The 11,419-nt window shown below is 43.8% G+C and overlaps 1 protein-coding gene across 1 annotated transcript in view; it reads left to right on the top strand.

Annotated features, from left to right (window-relative positions):
- Window positions 1-1,369: 1,369 nt before the first annotated feature.
- SLC39A6 (solute carrier family 39 member 6) overlaps window positions 1,370-11,419 on the top strand; it is a 28,301-nt gene continuing 18,251 nt past the window's right edge. The window contains exons 1-4 of the mRNA XM_037893402.2: window positions 1,370-1,463; window positions 3,995-4,609; window positions 7,432-7,612; window positions 7,874-8,043. Of these exons, the coding sequence (XP_037749330.1) occupies window positions 4,004-4,609; window positions 7,432-7,612; window positions 7,874-8,043 (957 nt within the window). The 5' untranslated portion in view covers window positions 1,370-1,463; window positions 3,995-4,003. The remainder of the gene's footprint in view (window positions 1,464-3,994; window positions 4,610-7,431; window positions 7,613-7,873; window positions 8,044-11,419) is intronic.

Raw genomic sequence — 11,419 nt, 5'->3', positions numbered from 1 at the left:
CTAGACTGGGTGCCCTTGAAAGACCACAGAGAATACAGGTGTGAGTGCCCTGAACTGATACAATATTTATTAAGGTTGTTTATAAACAATATTTATAAGCCATTACTAAAAAACCCTCACCCTATACACTCAAATCTCCCCCCACCCCACAATCCCACCCTCCCAAAAAGATTAAAAGGAACCTCTCCTCAGCACACACAACTCAAGAAAACATAATGGATGTGTCTAGGTCAACTTGTTTTAGAGTTATACTCAGCTAACAATAAGAATAAATTCTAGAAAATAAATTACAGCCACGGTTTAAAACTATGACTAGGGCTTGGAGGGGAGGGGGACTCTTCCAAGCCCACTTGAGATGCCCCACACAGGCTGTGCAGACATCACCGCGCTGAAGTCAGGCGTTGCGGAGCTGTCAGAGTCGGTTCTGCCTCAGGGAGGTGTGGATCTAAACTGGGGAAAGCCGCATCCCGGCTCAGGCGGCCCACTAGGCACGTGCCTGGTGCCCCCACTTCAGCTTGAACTGAACACAGTCCAGCCCCCAGGGTTACCAAGACAAATGGGGAACTGGGACCCGAGTGACACCGCAGCCAGCCTCCAGCCCAGGGACCAGCAGCAGCTCCAGCCGCCGCGGCGGGAAGAAGCTCCCTGGCTCCAGTCCACCAGCAGGGCGGGGCGGAGCCGCATCCCACGGCTCCGGGCACGCCAAGGCCTGGACCGCGGCTTCCCCCCTCCGGTCTTTTGGCTCCCGGGAGGGTGCGATCAGCAGGCGCCGGCCGCTCCCACGCGCCGGCCGCTCCCCCGGCACCACAAGTCGCCCCGCGCCTCATAACGCCCCTGCCCGCGCGCCTCGCCTTCCCTCCGCGCCCTGAGCAGCAGCGAGGCAGCCGCCGACGGCTCCCCAGCGCCCGCTCCTGCCCAGCCTCCCCAGCCGGGCGGCGAGCGGAGCCGCCCCACCGAGCCGACACGCCGCTCAGGCAGGTTTCTCCTCCGCGCCCGCCCGGCCTCTGAGCCCCGCCGGGGCGCGGCACGACGCCGGGCCGCCCTCTAAGCCCAGCCCAGCGGCGCTGGGGCCGTTCCGCCTTCCGCGGGGTCTCCCGGGCAGTCGCCGCCGCCCAGGGGTCTCCAGCCCGGGCCCTGACCACGGCTGCCGAGGGGGACGCGCGAGCAGCCGAACCCCGCCCCCTGGAGCGGGCCGGGACAGCGCGCTCGCGTAACCCGGGCCGCTCACCCAACTGCCGCCCACCCGGCGCGCGGCCTGCGTTCGCCGCTAGGGGGCGGGGCCCGCGGTTCCTGTGCCCATTGGCTCGGAGTCAACCCGTGACATTCCGCTACATCCTGATTGGCTGCCCGGGGGGCCGGGCCCGGACTCTGCCTGTCCTGCTGGGGTTGGGAACGAAGCCGGAAGGGGAGAGGGCGGCGGGGGCGCGCTGAGGAGCCGGGGCGCGGGGCGGCTGCAGGAGGAGGTGAATTGTCCCCGCCGGAGCGGTGTGAGGGGAGGCGGGACCGGGCCGGGCCTGCGCGGCCGTGACTCCCCGGGGAGGCCACGTGGGCTGGTGGGGATGGCGCCCGCCTGTGCCGGGCTTGTCTGGCTCCGACTGCGGCCGGCCCGCGAGCCTCGGCCCCGAGTCCCGCCCACGCCCGGCATGCGGGCGATGCCTGAGCGGGGCGCATAGGCGGAGGCCGGTCTCCTGCCTGGGGAAGTGCCCCGCCCAGCCTGCTGCCCGCGTGGGGATCCCGGCCCCCCACACTCCAGTTGTACGGAGGGGAGCGGTGTCCTCCGAGCTGGGCCGGATCTGCCTTCGCGCTGCCTTAGGGTACTCACTCAGTGATAGGCCCCAAGCCCCGGCGCTGCTGTTTGTCGTATGTGCAATTAATGTGTCGTCTTAGTCACACATCTGTCCAGGGCTGGCTTCCCCTCTTCGCAATTTGTTTAATATTAGAAATGGACCAGATGCGGTAGGGGATTGGTCCGGGGTATTGGAGATAATTGGAGGAAAGTTGCATTAGATTGATAAGAGATGGACGCACTAATTTTGAAGTACAAATCTTAACTGTTTGAACGTGCTGTTGTTCATAGTCAGTGGGAAACTTAACTGAGTATTTTGTGTTCAGGGTCCATGGAGCATGTGGGGCAACTTCTTCACAATATGAAGTAAACACTTTGTCTACTGCTTGTAAACTAAGAGTCTGATACTGCAAATGCTCGTGCACAGGCTTCAAACAACGCAGCTGAGTAGTCCCATGATGTGTAAAATTAAGCACAAGCTTAAGTGTTTTCAGAATCAGAGTTTAAGGGCCTGAATCTGTAGTTCCTACCTTATGGCATTTCATTATAGTTAGTGGGAATCAGCACAGGAGTAACTGTACATTTAGGTAAAAAAAACAGGAGTACTTGTGGCACCTTAGAGACTAACAAATTTATTTGAGCATAAGCTTTTGTGGGCTACAGCTCACTTCACCGGATGCATAGAATGGAACATATAGTAAGAAGATTTTTATCTATACAGAGAACATGAAAAGGGGGAAGTACCCATACCAACTATTATTTGCAATAGCAGGCTTCAAAAATGTGTATAGTCTTTGCTGCAACATAATACTGATTTAAAATGTTAGGCAGCATATAAATACTGCATTTGACAATTAAATGTTCCCTTTTGTATGAAACATTACAAATGTTTATAGCAACTTCTTGGTCCAAGAACCAAAGGCACTTTAAAACTTACATTTGTATATAGTTTCTATACCTGTTTATACAGTTTATCTCTGTCTGCACCTTTGGAGTGAAATGTGGTAATGTTTAATAGCTCCCAGCAATACTACACAACCATTTACGAAAAATTGAGATTATTATATCAAAATTAAACTACAGGTATAACTTAGGCAAAATGTAGGAATAAGTCTTAAAGTATGTAGAAAATTAATTCACACTCTAACTCTTATTAGGTATGTCATGACGTCTTAATGATGAGGAGTTCAGGATCTTGCTTTTCCATTGCTCTAATACATGGGTTTTCAAACCATGGGTCACGACTGGATTGCGGAATAGAAGGGACTGGGTTGTAGCGGCTCTGGTCAGGACTGCCGACGGGGCCGTTAAAAGTCCTGTCAGTGGTGCTGCCAAGCTAAGGCAGGCTAGTCCTACCATTTCCAACACCACGCCCCAGAAGCAGGCAGCAGCAGGTCCAGCTCCTGCGGGGGAAGAAGGCGGGAGGCATTGGGCCCTGTGTGCTGCCCCAGCACCGGCTCCGCACTCCCATTGGCCAGTTTCTGGCCAGTGGGAGCTGGAGAGGGCGGTGCCTGCAGGCAACAGCTGCGCAGAGTAGCTTGCGCACCTCCGCCTAGGAGCCAGACCTGCTGCTGGCCGCTTCCGGGGTGCAGGGTGGTCCGTGGTCCCAAGACAGGCAGGAAGCCTGCCTCTGCACCCCTGCTGTGCCACTGACAGGGAGCTGCCTGAGGTAAGCCTGTGGCCCAATCCCCTGCCCCTCCTCTGAGCCCCCCCAAACCCAGAGCCCCTTCCTGCACCCAAACCCCTCACCCCCGGCCGCAGCCCTCACCCCCAGCCCTGAGCCCCTCCCATACCCCAAACCCGTTGGCATCAACAGTTTTCTTCAACTGGGTTGCCACTGCTCTAAAACCACTGCTCTAAAATCTTTAGCAGCACAGTTCCCCCTACTGCAATGTTGAGTTTGGTCAAACGCTATCTTACAGGGCTGGTCTAAACACAGTTGCACCAATTTAACTTTAAACCAGTTTCGTTAAACTAGTTGAACTTCTGCGTGATGATGCTCTCTCACTGGTTTGTGTTGGTTTAGCTTGCCTCTTGTAAATTTACCAACAAGCTAAACCAATATAAGCCAGGTTTCAACTGATGGATATTCCTCTCGCTATGGCACCTTTTCTGGTAATAATTCAGGTCAGCTAAATTAGCCAGTGAGTTGCACTACAGCACATATGTGCTGTCTCATAACTTTCTTTTGTCATTCCTTTTTTATAGGAAGCTGCAATGGAGAATGAGCTTCTGATGGCCTTTCTTTTGTCATTTTCCATATTGTTCTGCAAAAGTCATCGTCATGAAGTAGAGCTGGCTACTGTTGCACAGACCTCTGAGAAATTAATTCCAGATAAGGCAGCTGGTATCAACACTGACTTGGCAGCACTTATGCAGAAGCATCACCTTCAGGAACTTTTCCAACGTTATGGGGAGAACAATACTTTGACTATTGAAGGATTTAGAAAGTTGCTGCAAAACATAGGAATAGATAAAGTGAAAAGTATCACTATTGGCCACGATCATGATCATCATCTTCATCATAACCATGTTATGCTAAGCAAAAACTTAGAGAGAACAGATTGCCCACATCATGAATCTGGTGGTGTAAATAAAGATCCTAGTAATGGTCAGGCAAAGGAATTACAAAGAATAGAAAACGCTGAGCACAAGCAGAACTTGATAAGCAACAAAAACACTGTTATGGAAGTAACTGCATATACCAACACCACTGCTACAGATGGCAATCCTATGTTACAGAATTCGGAAACCAGAGAAGTGAAGCCTGTTCATATAAGTCTAACCAGCCCCAGTGCCATGAATGTCACAGAAAGCAGCAGTGTGAGTTTACTTGTTAATGGAAAAACTAATGAATCACTTCTTTCCCTAAGGGAATCGGAAAGAGGAAGTTACATGTATTATAAATTTAAAAACCAAAATACACAAGAGGTGAAACTAGTGTTCTGTACTCTTCTTGGGGGCATATGCCCATTAGAAGTGTGTTAGTATGGTTTGTCTTCCAGAGACATTCATTTAACTTCTGGGAATCTTGATGCAAGAGGTGTGTGTGTGTGGAATAGTTAGGTATTCTGGTTTGTACACTGGGTTGTAATATTTGATTTATTTTTTTTTTCTTTCTGGTTTCTCTCTTTAGGAGAACATTTTAAGACTAGTTAATGTCTGACACAAGTATGTGAAAGTTTTTGATGCTTATTATAGGAAAACAATTACGTTTTCTTATGGTGTAGAAAAGGGTAGATTAAAAAAAATTTAAAAACAAATAGTACTCTTTGAAAGTTTAACATTTCTATAACCATGCATATTGCTGAACTTATTCCAGGTAGGCTTACATTTTTCTGCAGGAAGTAAAAGGCTAGGACAGAAAGTAATTCATCCTACATAGAAATCAATGAGAGGCCTTGGAACTTAAGTATGGATTTTATGCAAGTTTCATTATGTATATTTACTAATCATCTTTGGGTAAATGTAATCTGGTATTAACTTGTATTCTAGAGGTTGGGAGCCCTAAATTCTGTTCACCACTCTGCAATTGGCTTACTCTTCTGTGATCAGGCAAATAAGTCTTGCTGTGCCTTACTTTCCCCTTTTAAAATGGGGAAAATAATCACCTTTGTAAAACATTCTCATTCTCTGGTGAAAGTTGTTGTCTGCGCTTTCTTTATTTCTGTAATTAGAGCTGCAGTAGATACTTGCATCTCTGTCCCTGAAAAATGATAATCCTCTCATTTCACTTTCACTTCCACTTCCCTGCTGCTACCCTGTATTTTCAAGTTGGAGCATGGTTTTGAGAAGGTGAAGTTTAGGTGGGATGGGCCTGAGGTTAGGACAAGCAGATGATCTGAGGGAATGATGGGGTCTACGAGGGGCTTGAAGCATGGAAGGGACATACGGGCACTGAGATATTCCTGAAACCATTCTGACAATAATATAAAATTTAGCTGGAAGCCTTAAGTGTAATGAAACTAAACAAACAAACAAACCCTTCAGTGTCTTTAATGCTTTTCCCATTCATTTCAATGCAGACTAAGTTTCTTCCTATCCTAACTTCTCCTGCTTCTTAGGGTAGGTCTACGTTACCTAAGCGATACCTAAATCAATATAACTTATGTGGCTCAGGGGTGTGAAAAAGCCCTCTTCTCCCCCCACCCCCAAGCAACACAAGTTGCGCGCTGTCCACACTGGCACTATGTCTCCTGCTGACATAGCTTCTGCTTCTCGCTAAGGTGGAGTAATTATGCCGATGGGAGAGCGCTCTCCCATCGGCATCGCGCATCTTCACCAGATGCACTACAGTGGCACAGTTGCATCGGTACAGCTGTGCCGATGTAGCGCTGTAGTGTAAACTTGCCTTTAGTAAGGATGTGGTAGCTGTCATTCAGTGTCCTCTTCTGTAAAATGTAAGGCTTTTTTCCCCAAAAGAAGGCTTGTGTTTTTGACTATGTCCAATTAATTCTGAAGTATCTTGTTTTTGTTAAAGTAATATGTATATATTCACCCCACTACTACCTTCCACTGGTACGGTTGCACAGATTATTAAAATCCAATCACAAACATACCTTTTTTTTTTTTTTTTTTTTTTGAGTGCTGGATCCTACCTCTTTTCTTAAGAGGTGGGGGAGGTTTTGTAGAGGCAAACCCAAATGAAAATAAAATGTCTTCTCTTTCTTTTTTAAAAGGGGAAAGGGATGCTCGTGGAACTGCTGGCTGGTATCACTAAATAAAACCACTGTAATGAGAGCTTTTCCTACAGCCAAATCCTTCACCATTAAGGGCTTTAAAAATCAGCAGATCCTCTTTGAAGTCTATTTACCCTACTTGAGGTAGCTAAGCTAAATAGTTCAGGGTGTGTGTGTGCGCACATAATCACAGGTTCTGAATTCAGTGTTGAGGCATATTTCTTTTTTCACAAGCAGAGGAGAAACAAGGCTGGCAGCCCTACTAAAGAGGAATGACTAGACTTTTAAAGACTGCAAGTAGTGGAGTACAAAGATAATTGCAGGAAGAAACATGTTCAGAACATGGCTTTCGATCGAAATGATGTGATTGACAAGATTTATTACGAGCCTCTCATAAGAAAGACTTCTTCCTCCAGCATGATTTCTGTCTTCCTTCAATTAGGAATGAGTCAGCTCATGCATCCAGCTGGCAATGTTGTCCAATTAACTCTCCAGTCTGGAGGCTGAGGCTAGCCCATGGAACAAGAAATGTACTGCTAGCATTGTCCACCTCCCTTAGGTGTATGCAACATGTACTGTAGACACAAGAAAGGATAGAATCTTGAGGGAGATTGGATTTCAATGTCTTCAATGAAGGGTGTCTTCTTGGTTAGAGTGTAGTGACTAGAGGCTGCTTCCATCTACACACAAATTTGAACTGAAACAACAAAAGGTGTGAACTGATAGGTTTAACTGTTTTGGTGCCTGTGCATTGACAATTATTTCAGAATAAAACTTGCAAAAGTTTATCTAGCTGAAGTCAGCTTGTTACCAACCTTAGCGACCGACCTTGGCTAAAATTGAATTAACTATTTTAGGGACGTGCTACTGTATTTTGAACTGGTATTGGACTGCTCTTGAAGTTTTTCTAGGATATGATAGTACTTCTGTTCTTATTAATCTTAAACAGAGTTTTTCTTTCTGCAGTGCTTCAATGTATCAAAACTGATGACGTCTCATGGAATAAGCACACAAGTATTGTTGACTGCTACAGAATTCAGCTATCTTTGTCCAGCAATTATTAACCAGATTGATGGCAAACACTGCGTAATCCATGCAGCTAGTGAAAAGACTGAAAGCCCTCCAAAAAGCTATTCTTTGCAAATAGGTAGGTTTTAATTTCTTTTTAAATTTAGAATAAATCTTACCAATAATCATTTGCACTTGAAATTTGCTTTTTTTTATAGCTAATATAAATATTTAGATTCTAAACTATTATTTTTTCTTAGATACTTGACTTTTCTATATGCTGTACAAAGAGTTCTTTCTAGACACCCTTATCCTGGGGATTTTCTTAGTTACTAACGTCTAAATCAGTGTTTTGAAGAAAGCAAGCATCATCTGATATATTTTGTATTTCTCTTACCAGCTTGGATTGGTGGTCTTATATCAATCTCCATCATCAGTTTTCTTTCTTTATTGGGTGTTATATTGATACCTCTGATGAATCGTGTATTTTTCAAGTTTCTTCTAAGTTTCCTTGTGTCACTGGCTGTTGGGACTCTGAGTGGAGATGCTTTTTTACATCTCCTTCCACATGTAAGTATTTTTTACTCATATTAAATCATTCATCTTAACTTGAAAAATGTTAGTGAAATATGGCTTTATTATCTTATTATTAATGTCAAGTGCTTTAGGAAGCCTACTAACACTTGGTTTGGCTGTCTACCAAACCTAGTGGTTTATTGACGTTAATGAAAACTTGTATTAACCTAATAAGAAAAGATGATCTACCTTCAAGTAATCTATGTAAAACTGTAGCTGCTGTTTCTGATCTGACTTAGGATTCCCCACAACGCATGCAGTTGCACCATCATGCGTTGGTTTGCAACGTTCTTGTACATTACTCAGTGCCTCACACACAAGTTGCGCTTGTAGATTAGCAATTTAGAATCCTTTCGGTATTTTTTTTTTTTCTTTTCACCCTCCTCCCCTACCTCCTGACTTTCTATTTCTCAAAAAAAAAAAAAAAAAAAATAGCTCCATTATCTCTTTCCAGTGTGATGGGAGAGAGATAATTGCAACATTCAAATGCTGACACTGCTTATCCTCTGAATGGAGCATCTGAGAAATGCTGGGAACACAACACTTGGAGAGGTTTAGTACCAGATCACTTACCCATGTGATGGGGTTGAAGAGACTCAACTTAGGTCAAGAATGGAACTGGACTAGAATCAGTATAAAATTCTGTCTCTAGGGAAGTCTATGTGCCGGACTTATAGTACAGGGACAGTCCAACCCTGTGGTACGCTCCATCAGTAAAACTAAGTGTTATGCAGTGAGTTGAAAGCCTTGCTTTCTATATGTGTAGGTTTTTCCTTATTCCCTTCAGTTAATTATATTGTTGACCTGTTTCTCAGATTCTGGAGGCACTTGGGCCTCTGTGCTTGGGGTGCAAGTATCCTAAAAATCCAGCATGCTTTATTGTATGTTCTTTACTTGCAAACCTTATGGAAGACTGGCTTTGTGAAAGCAGTATTCTCAATGATGCTTGAACCATACTTATGCTGCAATTAAGGGGTTGCTAATGTATCTTAACTTGAAAATTTTCAAAAGAAGCAACAAAAGCAGCACTGCTGCTGAGTCCTATACACTTCTTCATAAGAACCTCCACTAGCACTCTTCTCGTGTACAAAAGTGCTAAGTACTAGCCTTCAGGCCTAAATTCAGCAATGTCATAACCGGGACAGGAACTTGGGTGCATATATTAAGGTAGTAAAACTTGCACTGATTTGGCAGTTGGTGGGTGGGTAAAATAAGAGTAATTCTCTCACACCAGGGAGGGGAGCAGGAAAAGCAGGTCCTGATTAAGAACAGCTCTGACCCTTTTATTAGGCTGCTTTTCTTTATCTTGCACCCTCCTGAAAGTTGCTTTTTGTGTTCCTGTGTTCCTTGATGTTCAAGATATATTTGTTTTTCACACTTAATGTCCGTTTAGTACAAGCTACACTACTTTAATATTTATACTAGGGCTGTCAATCGCAGTTAATGCATGTGATTAACTCAAAGTAATCAGGATTAAAAAAATTAATCCCGATTAATCCATTTTAATTGCACTGATAAACAATAGAATACCAATAGAATATGAAACTTACTACATATTTTTGGATGTTTTTCTACATTTTTAAATATATTGATTTCAGTTACAACACAGAATGAAAAGTTGACAATGCTCACTTTATATTATTTTTATTACAAATGTTTGCACTGTAAAAATGGCAAACAAAAGAAACATTATTTTTCAATTCACCTAATACAAATACTGAAGTGTAATCTTTTTATCATGAAAGTTTAATTTACAAATATAGAATTATGTACAAAAAAATAACTGCATTCAAAAAATAAAACAATGTAAAACTTTAGAGCCTACAAGTCCACTCAGTCCTACTTCTTGTTCAGCCAATTGCTAAGACAAACAAGATTGTTTACATTTACGTGAGATAATGCTGCCTGCTTCTTATTTACAATGTCCCCTGAAAGTGAGAACAGGCATTCGCATGGCACTTTTATAGTTGGCGTTGTGTGGTATTTATGTGCCAGATATGCTAAACATTTGTATGCCCCTTCATGCTTCGGCCACCATTCCAGAGGACATGCCTCCATGCTAATGATGCTCGCTAAAAAATAATGGTTTAATTAAATTTATGACTGAACTCCTTGGGGGAGAACTATGTCTTCAGCTCTGTTTTGCCCACATTCTTCCATATATTTCGTGTTATAGCAGTCTTGGATGATGACGCAGCACATGTTGTTCATTTTGAGAACATTTTCACTGCAGATTTGACAAAACACAAAGAAGGTACCAATGTGAGATTTCTAAAGATAGCTACATCACTCAACCCAAGGTTTAAGAATCTGAATTGCCTTCCAAAATCTGAGAGGGACGAGATGTAGAGCATGCTTTCAGAAGCAACATTCTGATACAGAAACTACAGAACCCGAACCACCAAAAAAGAAAATCCACCTTCTGCTAGTCACATTTGACTCAGATGGTGAAAATGAACATGCATCGGTCCGCACTGCTTTGGATGGTTATCGAGCACAGCCGGTTATCGAGCACAGCCAGTTATCAGCATGGACGCATGACCTCTGGAACGGTGGTAGAAGCGTGAAGGGACATGAATCTTTAGGGCATCTGGTACATAAATATCTTGCAGTGCTGGCTACAACAGTGCTATGCAAACGCCTGTTCTCACTTTCAGGTGATACTGTAAACAAGAAATGGACAGCATTATCTCCTGCAAATATAAACAAACTTGTTTGTCTGAGCAATTGGCTGAACAAGAAGTAGGACCGAATGGACTTGTAGGCTCTAAAGTTTTACATTTTTATTTTTTGAATGCAGTTATTTTTTGTACATAATGTACATAATTCTACATTTGTAAGTTAAACTTTCCTGATAAAGAAATTACACTACAGTACTTGTAGTAAGTGAATTGAAAAATACTATTTATTTTGTTTTTTACAGTGCAAATATTTATAATCAAAAATAAATATAAAGTGAGTACTGTACATTTTCTATGCTGTGTTGTAATTGAAATAAATATACTTAAAAATGAAAATATCCAAAACTATTTAAAGAAATGGTATTCTATTATTGTTTAACAGTGCGATTCATCGTGCGATTAATTTTTTTTAACTGCTTGACATCCTTAGTTTACACTCATTTTCCAACCCATTTACACTGTCACTATTGCATTTGATCCAGAGTGTTTTATGGGAGTTGCACCATGCTTATATCAGGTCTGAATCTGGACCTCAGGGGATTTCCTCTTTCATACTGGACAAGAAACTATACTTTAGGAATGCATTGGGGCTTTTTAGGGGAATGCACCTCTACCTCAAAATTTGACCTAAGGAATTAAATCTGGTCAGAAATTCTAGATTTGTGGTATCTCCATCTGTAAAATTTACT

This window comes from Chelonia mydas, chromosome 2 (assembly GCF_015237465.2).
Source record: "Chelonia mydas isolate rCheMyd1 chromosome 2, rCheMyd1.pri.v2, whole genome shotgun sequence".
NCBI lineage: Eukaryota > Metazoa > Chordata > Testudines > Cheloniidae > Chelonia > Chelonia mydas.
The sequence above is the reverse complement of the archived record's forward strand: the minus strand, read 5'-3'. Positions and strand labels throughout refer to the sequence as shown.